This window comes from Calliopsis andreniformis, chromosome 5, assembly GCF_051401765.1.
Source record: "Calliopsis andreniformis isolate RMS-2024a chromosome 5, iyCalAndr_principal, whole genome shotgun sequence".
Lineage (NCBI taxonomy): Eukaryota > Metazoa > Arthropoda > Insecta > Hymenoptera > Andrenidae > Calliopsis > Calliopsis andreniformis.
Genome location: NC_135066.1, coordinates 2,647,260 through 2,659,025, shown reverse-complemented (window position 1 = coordinate 2,659,025; position 11,766 = coordinate 2,647,260). Strand labels below are relative to the sequence as shown.

The following is an 11,766-nucleotide window of genomic DNA, read 5'->3' as shown; positions in this document are numbered from 1 at the left end:
ATGCATTGTATTGAACGAAAATATTCGTAAAATATAATTATAAAAGAACAGACTTTTTAACAGATATTCCTAATGGATACCTGCTGTAAGCTTAGGAACAGTATCATACACACACACGCATAATATAAATTATCTGAAGTAAGTAATACACAGAAAATTTTTAAAATATGTCAAATGTAAATATATTTTTCATGTATATATATAATATGTAAGAAAAATGGAAATTCAAACTGCATTAAATTACACTTTATTTACAAATCAACTGCTGTATACTGCCTCACATGTTTTGAATGCTGTTAATTCGGTATGTTCCTTATTTTTCTAAAAAAGTAATTAATTTGAAAGAAAGATATTTTGTTTATAAAATACTTAAATATTATTCAGTTTTACTGTGCAGCTGAGGTTATAAAATTGATCCTATACACGTTTATAACCTTTGAAATGTATGTACAAAATACTAAATCATACACTTGATTATATCTAAGATAACAAGTGTTTGTTATAAATAACGCATATCTTAATTGCTTGCATTTACTGATTTGTTATTTATCTAATATTGACCTGTAAATTTAGAAACTCGAAAGATTGCATTGTTACATAAAAAAAATCTAATTGTTATAACAGTAATAGATAATGAATCTTTCATTAATATATTAAAATAATGAGTTACAATAATTTATGTTAATTATTAATAAATTGTATTTATTTGTAGGTACACAGCTACTTAAAACCACAATCAAAAATAGGAGTCACAATGGTACCACCAATAGTACCTTTATGGAAGTTAGCTGCAATGCCAGGACCATATTTAAAACTTGCAGCTTTAAGTGGAACAATTGCTGTTGGTCTTGGTGCCTATGGCTCTCATAGTAAAATTATTGTTATTTATCATTTTTTATATTAACAATTCTTCTGATATTAAATGATCACAAAGAATTATGTATAACTTCTTCATACTCTGAAAAGTTTTGATAGAAAGATTTTCATTTATTATAATTGCAGGACAGTATCCAAAGACAGAAGGTAAGAACTTGAAAGAAGTTTTTGAAACTGCTAGTCGGTATCATTTTTTCCATACTTTAGCAATGTTAGCACTGCCTTTGTGCAGAACACCGTATTTGGTATGTTGATTTCAATATAATGTGGAGGACATTATAAAATTGTACCTAAGATTCTAATTGCATTTATTGTTGTGTCATTCAGGCAGGTACATTCCTGTTGTCTGGAACAGTTTTATTCTGTGGAACCTGTTACTACTATGCATTTACGGGTAATAATAAATTTAAGACTCTAACACCAATAGGAGGAATATGTTTTATGTTAGGATGGTTAAGTATGTGTATTTAAGCTACTAAGAAATTTGAAAGCATAATACAAACAAAATAAAAGGTGAAAAAAGTGGTTAAAATGGAAACTAAGACAGTACTGTGTATAAGCTAATTATTTTTTGTCAATATCTTTTATATTGAAATAAACTATCTGTCTATAATTCGAAATATTTACTTAATATGTAATGTTTTGTTAAGGCTTTTTGATATTTAAACGTAAAAAGAAACTGGATTGAGCGGAAAGAGGACTAGTATATTCTTCCACTTATGCTTATGTTTATTTATTAATTGTTGCGACGGAAGTCATCAAACTTGAAAATTTAATAAAAATATTCACAATGAGCATTCTTTCTTTCTTTCTCCCGTACGTTCTTGACCTTTCTCTCTCTCTTGCTCTCCCTCTTTCACGCAATCTCTCTCTCTTTCTCTCTCACATTCGTCTGTTACGCGCATGGCCGTAACATTTCTTTATCGTGAGCTGATGCGCGTGGTATGAGCCAATTTTTTAACCGATGTAGAACTAGTGCCCAACAATCATTGGACACTTTGTGTTGCTTGGCTATGTATATATGAATGTGTGGTATGATGTATATGTACATTCAATTATTAATAATTATTATTAATAACAACAATAATTAATTAATACGAATAGAAAATCATGTTTCACGGTGAATGACTTGATTCTTTATCTTCTTTCTTCCTTTTTTTTTTTTAAAGATTCGATGAATGTTCGTTCCAGAGTAGTCTCCCTTTGTCCTATACACGTGAAGTATACGTTTCAGCGATGTCAATGCAACATGTAAATTCAGTTAAGCGAGGCCTTCGGTTTCGGCGAATTGCTGTCTCGAGAATTATTGATAAAAATTCCAAACAGCGATTAGTCCTTGCTCAACGTCAGAGCTGCCAATGACAATACATAAAGCTGGGATATCTTCACTGTGATCACACTCTGGCCATTAAAATTACAATAACAGCAAGATTCCTCTCTTACGGCAAACCAACGTCCTATCAGTTTGCCTAATTGATTGTTTTATCGATTCAGTCCAAGATGACGACCATGTCGTCACCGCGTACTGCTCTTTGTGGATGAGGAGGATGCAAAGGTGCTGGCAATCTGCGCCATGGCTTGCGCGCCGCTCTTCGAAGTTCCACCGATGAAAGAGTTCTCCTAAGTCTTCTGTAAATGAATAATAATACAGATTTTATCATCCCCTATCATGTTTATGAATACACTAATACTGTACACTATCGTAAAAAATTAAAACTGCTTACTTGGTTTGATCTGAAGCACGGAAGTAAACATCATCAGGTGCATCCATCCATGAAATGACTTGTTTGCGCGCATTACTTCTAGACAATGGTGGGCCATGAGGCAAGGTATGTGGATGAGCAGCTCTTCCATTTAAAGGCGGTGCCAATGGAAGAACGGGTGGCGCCGTATGTTCCAAAGCATGCTTTGGGTGCAACTGCTGAGAATGATGAGCCCTTTTTGCAGGTGGTCCACCAGGGAGCCCTGCACTTAGGGCAATACCTATCGAGAATAAAATAAATTGTACGAGATTCAAACGAAACGGAAAATTACATAATATCTCGACTTATATATAAAACTATTGAACCGGTGACGTATATTCCTTTGGAACAAATGGACAAACTGTACATTTTTATGATTCTGATTACTCGTTTTGGAGTGTACTTAGACTCTTAGACACTGAATTATTTTACCTTCATCCCAATCCACATCAGAGTAGAAGCCAGTAAACAGAGACCACATTCAGTACTAAGGACTTAGGATTCTAACACAAATTACGTTATCAAATGCATGTTCCTGAAACTTACCATCTGATCCGTTGATTTCATCAAATGGAGGTCTTGTGCGTTTCAGTATCGTTTGTTGCGTCTGCATACTAGGCTGAGGCTGGGGCGGAGTCACTGTCAGCCTATCCACTTCAGATTTATTTGGTACTCTTTCATATAAAAGACTCCCATCTATAGTGAAATCAAGAAATATTCAAAATTTCATATGCAATATATATACATATCTTCAAACGACTTAGTTGTATGTATACCTGGAGCTTTTGGTGGTCTAGGGAAGGAAACCCGATCAGGCTGTTTTCGTTGTGCTGGTGCCGTAAGAGCTAACCAATCCCAATCTCCAGGTTGTCGTGGAGCAGGATGGTCGCCTAGACGCGTTGCTATATCAGTTACGCGAGGACGAGTTCGAGGGCGCACAGCACGCGCTAGCATACGGAGTTCTGCAGGACTTTTCGATGTTAATTGAGGCGAGGCACAGAGATGTCTCAATGGCGCTGCGTTTACAGGCTGATGGGGTGCTCGCGCCGCGTGACGCGTACGTAATTGTGCGGCACATAGTCGTCGTGCAGCTCGCGCCAGTGCCGAAGTACGTAAATAAAATGCAGATCGAGTTTTCATCACAGGTCTTGGGGATCCACTTCCACCGCCACCACTTGCTCCACTTCCGCGTAAATCGACTCCGTGAGCACTTGCATAATGACGACTTAGATGCGCTTTAAGCTTAAATTCTTTGCCACAAGATGGAATGCTACATCGATGAGGCCTGTGAGCACCGCCAATTCCTTTACTTTCTTCGTCGGAACCAGTACCACCTCTTTTCCTTTCCAAATCAACGTCATCGATACGAGATGGAACCTAGATACAGAAGAAATAAAATGTTTTCATTATATATGTAATTTTTTATTAATTAAAATATTTATCTAACTTGAACGTACTTTAAGACCACCGTACTTCTTCCAATATGTCCAACAGGACTGACAAAGACGACACTGCATGTGTGATGGTCCCCAAGCATACCACTGTGGGCTTTGCATAACTTGACAACTTTCACACGGCTTACCACCAACTCCAACCATTAATATACCAGAGTTATCGGTCGCCATATTACCATTACTATTGCCATTAAGAACATTAGTCGGTTTTCCGTTGCTGTTGCTATTACTATTGCCAAGAGGTACTATTGTTGCTGCTGAAGGTGCAGTCGTAGGTGGAGTGGTCTTATTGTAATTTGGTATATAAACCTGTTTTAATTTACTTTCAGCTTCTACGGCTTTTACCCTTTTTTGTTGTACGTATCTATCCGTTGTCTTCCACATGTAATAGTATTCGATGACGTTCTTTAATGTTTTCCATGGTAACTAGAATATTAAATTATTCGTTAGAACGCAACACCAATAAATAGAACTCTTGTTTAACTAGAAAGGTTCACTTACAAAGTCTTGACGAATATCGGCAAAATCCTTTCCATATTTATCCAGGGCCTCCTCAAAAAGATTTGCTTCAGACGCACTCCATTCTTCCATTTCATCTCTGCATAATACGGGGCCAGTGCTCGGTACTAAGGATGACATTGCTTTGGCAACATCGTAGTTATGCCGATGTAAAGTGTCCATTGCATGGAACTATAAAAACAAACATATGTAAGAAACTTATGTCATAAAAGTCTGTAACTTAAATGATAATTATAATATTTACGAGAGTAATGTCTCTTGACGCAGCTGCTGCAGACATATGCAAGGAGGGTTGTTTCACCGAAGACGAACAGTCCAAAGCTCTTGCAAATGTGCCTACAGATCTACTAACGACGAGGAATTGATCAATCTGACGATCTGTTAGTGAATGTCGTGGTGTCCAAACCAAAGTTTCCAGATCTTGCAACCTCCGAGGATCTGCATCTCTTTCAGCCGGTGTAAGAGGAGATGGGGCAATACCGTCAGCTTGATATCTACTGCCTACTCTAATTTCACCTACAATATTTCATATTTATTAAAATTTAATATATAAAAAGAGAAAATATGATGATTGTAATGGTATTAATTATTATGTAACATTAATAAATACCTTTATCTGCGAGCAAAGTGCGTTGAGCAGGATCAAATACTAAGCAATAAAAGAAAGAATCTTCTTTATTTAAATAGCTTAGTAAAGATTCTGTTTCATTTAATAAAGTTACACAGCATTTGCCCCTTATGTGTGTTGCAGGCATTGTTTCCACCTGACGCGATAGAAACAGTTCTCTGTGCTTCATTTGATGACGTTGCTTAGAACTTAATTCTGTAACTCCTCCTGCACCTACTACATTTTCTTCCATCCCTGCATATAAAAAATGCAAATTAATTCATATTTCATTAAACAGTTTTTAAGTTAATAATATCAAAAGAAGCTTAAATAAAAAAATATTTCACTTAAAGGTGAAAAAAGTAAATTGACTAAATATGTTTTATATTTTACATATAACGTAATATTGACTAGAAATATAAGAACTTTGAAGTAGACTTATTTATGACATTAATTAGACACTTCAACATAATCAATAAAAGCCTGATAATTTTATAATACAGAAATCATCCCTAAGGGTTATTAAATTTGTTCATGCAGCTTTCATCTTTTAATTTGTTTCTGTTTTTTTTTTTTTTTTTTTTTTTTTTTCAAAATAGATAAATTAAATGTAAATGAAACGCAGGAATGTGGCAGAATCAATTAAAACTTACAATACTGAACTAAAAAATATTAGCAAGAGCGGGCAACAAAAAAAGGAACTCAAAGCAATCTTAAATGACACATTACCTATCATAATAATAAATGAAATTAATTTTCGAAGGAATGTAAATTGTATAAAGAAGCCTCAGATTACTAAAGAATTATCATTTTATGCGGCGGGATTTTAATAGATGTTAGGTTGATGAATTGATGTGTTGGATGAAGTCATTTCAATGAGTATGAATGTAATGTTTACGTAGCAGAAATTTGGTAGATCATTACAATGATCTTCTCAAAGAAGAAAACAGTATAGAATACGATGGAAGTTACAAGAAGGAATGAAAATGATTATGATCTTGTATTGTCATAAATATATGGGTTCATAAAATTTCACATTTATCATGAAACAATTTAACCTCCTTCCATATAACTTCAAAGAAGAGGTCTCAATTGAACCCAATTTATTGTCTCTTTGGCCTTACAGTGAATGCAACCTAGATTTACAGTGTTCACCAAGATTACAAAGAAGTTTATAAATCCCGCCGCTAGATCATTAGCCTTACATCATCACTGGCTTCTATATGAGACAAATGAGACAATCTAAAAGTGCACCTTATATGGTACTTACTGTCAAATCCTTTGTATTAAATCCTACTACTTGTCTCAAAGACATTTATTGTTTATAAATCAGAATTTGAAATCACAAAGAATATTACTCAATTATAGTATCTTATGGTGCATTAAGAATGAAGTAATTCTTATGCAAGAATGAACTCCACTAAGTTCTACGTATATCCAAAGTTGGTTTTATCCTAATATAATATGAATATACATATATACACTGGTAAGATTTATCTATAAGGAGCACTTTTTGATTGGCTGCTCACTCACCATGAGGCTCCTGAGCCTCTGATAGTGGGGCCTTCAGCCAGCCCCCCTTCCCGCCCCCTTTGTTCATCACTTTGGGCCCGATCCCATCTTTACTAGTCATTTCCTTAGTAGTATCTGGATTCTCGAGTTTCTGACTCTGCGTGTTTGCAGGGGATTCTGACCTCTGCTGCTCCGCACTTGCCACTGCAATTTGTATCATAGAACCCACTCTACGATTTCTCATTTTCACTTTATCTTGTTCTTTCTTTAATATAATTTCAATACATGCTCTTATATTTTATGAATAATAAAAAATAAGAGAACTCAAAACTGTAGAAGTGTGATATATCCTCCAAATTCAGTGATCAATTAAGTTTGATTATGTAGTAATGTAATAATGTGATATAAAAACCAATTTTGATTCTGTCAACCAATTCCAGACGCGTTTCTATTTACAATTCCATTATATTCTTCATAGTTTAAGTGTGGTGTAAAGAAAGTATTTTCAAATTACAATAAGTATTTGCATCAATTAAATAATTCATATAAAAAACTGTATCAAAATATATATTCGTATTTCCTTAATTATGTATTCTGTTTCTATTTAAGTAAATCGTTCATGTATTTCGGGAAAAGAGTACGATGAAGTTGGAAGGGAAAATTGAAACGAGATATCTTAATATTTTGCTACTATATCTCCATGCCTTTTGTAATATTCGAATTTTCGATGCTTTTTCCTATGTCGATTTGTATTACATTACGATTTTCTTAAAAATAATATATTTTAATATAAATTCTAATATATAATAAATGTTTTGTATCTCCCCCTGCAAAAGAACATGGCGTACGATACCCGAGGAAGTAAAAATTGAAATTCATTTTATAAAATTCGTTTAAAAATATTGCTTCTAAACCAAACCAATATAAAATACAGGGACTATTGAAGTTCCACCGATTTTTAGATTCTGGAAAAAATTAAAGATTCCTTATATCTCATATAATTAATTAAAAAGAAAAAAAGATAAAAGGATCCCTTTATAGGTGCAAAACATCCTGTTCTCCAGACTGCCGTTTTCGCTGTAACCGTTTTCATACGTTCGACGCATAAAAATATCGACTCTCAGCAAGACAAAGGTTCGTATATTTTTTTCGTGAAATTCGAGGTACAGAAGAGCAAGGTACAGAAATGGTGGAGGAGGAAGGGGGAGAACCCGATTCGAAGCAAATACCGACGGACGGACATAGAGCCAGGAACAGAGAGAAACAGGAGAGGAGGAAGGGAAAACGGGGAGTTGGGGGAGGAAGGGACAAAAGTAAAGAGAAAGAGAGAAACAGAACGACAGAGAGAGAGTGTACATTCGCGTACATGTGCATAAATACACACATACATACGAACGTACGGTACATACGTACATTACATATATACATGCATACATACGTACGTACGGATAGGAAAGAAGAGAAGGGAGGGAAAGAGAAGCGGGGGACAGAGTAAATGCTTAAAACGAAGATGGCTAGTGGGGCCCACCACTACTACCCCACTTCACCATTTTCGCCCAGGCATATAGATGTCGCGTATATATGTGTGCGTTCCTCCTGTTTTCTCTCTGCCCATTATTCGTCTCTACGTGTGCCTGTGTGTATACGTTGCTATCGGTGTTCTTACGAGCCCTTGTGTGTCTAAGTACACGTAACACACATACACCCGACCAACCCCTGCGTCAGTCATTCATTTAGTTCAGGGTGGCGGGAGGCAAGATGGGGTGAGGTGGGGGTGGGGTGGCTCTCGGGTGAGAGAGGTAGAAAGAGGGGGAGGTGGTGGGCTAGCGGGTGCACCACCCCCAACCCACCCCCGGCAGATCGATACAACCCCCATTCCACCCCTCTGCCACCCCCCCAACTTTACTTATTATACATTCCCACCCCCAAATCCCCGCGTCTCATTATCTTTGCCACTGCAAAGGAAAAATCGAGAAAGGTTCGCAAAGAGAGAAAAAGAGGGAGAGACGTACGTATATGTATACGTATATATTGCGATACGTAAAACCGAGAGGACGTATTTTTTTTCTTTCCGCGGAGATGCGTTACTATTTCTGTGTGCGATGATAAAACATATTGAAGTATGTCGCCTTTCACGCGAATACGAGTTGCATCGACGGGGTCTTTGAACTCCTATTCGAAAATTTCGAATATGTTGTAGAGTTAGAAATGAGAAAAAAATTGCAAATATTCTTTGACTTCGATTCTAATTGTAGAACATAATGTCTTTTAAAAAGAAATGTATCTGTGATTCATGCGTTGAATCGATATTTTGTGATTTCGCTCTAAAACGACTTTTTGTAAACAGTAATGGTCGCGCGGGATGCGTGCCGCGTTTTACGCGCAATTTCTCGAAATTTTAGTTAAAAATATTAAATGCACGTACATATAATAGGACAACCCAACGAGTCGAATTCGTGAAATGTTAAAATATATACATCCGAAGAAAACTCGTTCGCGATAAGAATGTTTCAGGATTTTCTTCCATCTGCGAATGACTATCGATCTGTACGGTCACACGAAGCTTCGTAAATGATGCTACTCTAATGTATTTGGTATATTGATATTACTGTTTAAATATTTGAATATTACTAAATGTACTTAAATTGATTAAAGTAGTACTTTATGTAAAATCATTTTAATTTAATGGAATTTTTAATGTCTCATGTATGAGAAAATGTATATGTATAAAGTACTAAAAAGCTTCTTAAATAAATGTTTTCATTATTACCATGAACAACAATTAAATATCAAAGTACTTTGAATAAGAAATTGTATAGTTATAGTATCTAGTAAGGAATATTAATAAGTACAGTTAATGAAGCAATATGAATTCAACTTACATTGATGTTTATCTGCAAGCATGATTAAGGTAGAAGGTAAATCCCTCCGCCTGAAGAAGCACATGACTTTTGCTTCAACATTTCCACTTGCCGTCTAAAAGAGTAAAAAAAATATATTTAAAAGGCTAAACAATTTTTATAAATATTTGAATAAATTTTTAAATCTTTAACATTTTATTTGATTATCTTTAAATAAAATCTAAAAAAAATGTATTAGATGTTATTAAGTAGTCTACTAAATATAAGATTCTTACAAAATTACCACGCAAAAAAGAAAATAAAACGAATTGCGTTTTACCTTATTTAATTCTTCTATCCTCCTTATCTGGTAGGGAGACGTGGAAGATGTTTCAAAATACACATAATCTACAAGTTAAAACAAAAACAATTTACTTAAATGACTTTTAAATATTTAATATATAAATTAGTTTGACTGTACTCCAAACACAGGACGTATCAATAATGTTAATGCGTACGTGCATACGCGATAGTATATTTATAATTCACGAAAAGAATCTGATTGCTATAAATAAATACTATTCCTTTGAAATATCACCTTACTATGGTAAACAATCGCGAATTATTCGTTTATTTATATTCGTACAAATAATCCTCTCGTGATAAAAGTATATACCATAGAGAAACGAAGTATAGAAAAATATTTCATAAACTACGATACTAAAAGCTTGTTCGCCGCGAAACGAAGATATAGCGCTATTACCGATTAAGGAAGAAGTACCGAAACGGCGGCACGTACATACATGTAATTCATTACTTTCCATTTACCTGAATACGCATACGAAGCTCCATACTAATACACAGTAATAAATTGATGGAAATCCCAGTATCTAATATTAAAAGAAATAAAATGTGCGTTCTTTCATAGGAGTGAATAACTCGAAAGATCATTGGCGCGTAGACGAAAACGTTCGACGATCCATTTGTAAGGATCATTCGATACGTGACGAGGGAGGGAAAAAAACAACAGATATAGAAAAGAAAAGGGGGAGAAAAGGGGTAGAGAAGAGGGAGAAAGAGAGACACGCAGTTAGAATATCGAATTTTAATCATCAGGATCGCGCAAAAAATTAGCATGACCTGGACGAAGGGCGCGAGTGGGGAAAAGAGCAGACGTATATCTTGTACAGGACGCCGCGCCGCGAGAGACAGAGAAAGAAAGGGAGTAAAGAGAGCGGGGAGGAAGAAGGGAGATGAAGCAGATGAAGAGAGGAAAAGAGTCGAGGGGCTGAGCGCGGTAAAACGGTAGATACAGGGGGGACGCCATCGCGATCACCATTTGCAAACATTAATTTCTCCGGGTTAATTAAAGCCGCGCTCGGAACTCGGACGCGTGGCCATCAGCCGGCGGAATGTGTGCGCGGTTACTTTACCTCCCACCCGGTACATGTTGGCCGTCATGTTGCTGGCGTCCTGTGTGGCCCCGAGAGCGAAATTAGCGTTCTCGTGGTTACCGTGGTTCTCGTGGTATTCGGCCGGCATCGGCATGAAGGCTTATCGTCCTCCAACTACGCGAATCCTAGTAGCCGACACTTCCCACTTGTCCACGGAGTCAACACTACACGGTGTCACTCCATCGTGTTTGTTTGTCCTCGTCGATCGAGCAACAGAGAAAAAAGATCGCGTTTTGCCTCTACGGATTCTACCCCGTGCGCTCGCGGCACCGAACCCTCTTCCTTATTCCCGCCCGACGCTTCTCTCGGCGAGATACACTCGGGCGATCCTCTTTTACGCGCACCGAACACGCACGCGGATAACTGCACTCCAATTCCGGCTCACGTGTCTGTTACCGTGACGAGCATCGTCAGTGGCCGTTGCTCCGTTCATACGGGACACACCGCCATTTTCATTTTGCCGAGCGGGCTACATATACGACCTAGGCGATAGAACTACTACTGCCTGCTCCCCTCTACCGGAGCTACGGGTTCACTCGCTCTTCCCTGCGGACCCGCGTGCATTCGAAATTACACTCGACGGACATACGAAACAGGGCCCGACAAGGTCCCCCTGAGTTTCGACGCGCCGTCGGGTTCCACTTGCGCGAATTTTCGACGGAAAACGCGCAATCGGGACGACACAACCCGGTCAACGAATACCAGAAAACAAGGCCACGGGTCGGATACTACCAAGACCTGACGATTGCGCGGTCTGGAGAG

At 37.0% G+C, this 11,766-nt stretch overlaps 2 protein-coding genes across 5 annotated transcripts; one reads left to right on the top strand and one right to left on the bottom strand.

Moving 5' to 3' along the window:
• Window positions 1-156: 156 nt before the first annotated feature.
• Window positions 157-1,671, top strand: LOC143178914 (transmembrane protein 256-like). The gene is made up of 4 exons (XM_076377849.1): window positions 157-304; window positions 713-869; window positions 1,003-1,121; window positions 1,204-1,671. Exons 1-4 carry the CDS (start codon window positions 218-220, stop codon window positions 1,345-1,347), a joined length of 507 nt encoding a protein of 168 aa, XP_076233964.1. The 5' UTR covers window positions 157-217; the 3' UTR covers window positions 1,348-1,671.
• On the bottom strand, window positions 1,594-11,527 carry Mta1-like (metastasis associated 1-like). Of its 4 annotated transcripts, XM_076377845.1 has the most exons (13): window positions 10,984-11,513; window positions 9,891-9,958; window positions 9,593-9,686; window positions 6,732-6,914; window positions 5,202-5,453; window positions 4,836-5,107; window positions 4,574-4,762; window positions 4,076-4,498; window positions 3,395-3,995; window positions 3,167-3,314; window positions 3,051-3,082; window positions 2,601-2,859; window positions 1,594-2,505 (listed from the first exon to the last, which is right to left on the bottom strand). In XM_076377845.1, exons 1-13 carry the CDS (start codon window positions 11,096-11,098, stop codon window positions 2,367-2,369), a joined length of 2,775 nt encoding a protein of 924 aa, XP_076233960.1. In that variant the 5' UTR covers window positions 11,099-11,513; the 3' UTR covers window positions 1,594-2,366. The 4 variants fall into 4 exon arrangements, with proteins under 4 accessions (XP_076233960.1, XP_076233961.1, XP_076233962.1 ...); XM_076377846.1 differs by lacking the exon at window positions 3,051-3,082 and having other exon boundaries at window positions 3,165-3,314; window positions 10,984-11,511; XM_076377847.1 differs by lacking the exon at window positions 6,732-6,914 and having other exon boundaries at window positions 10,984-11,509.
• Between the last annotated feature and the right edge of the window lie 239 nt (window positions 11,528-11,766).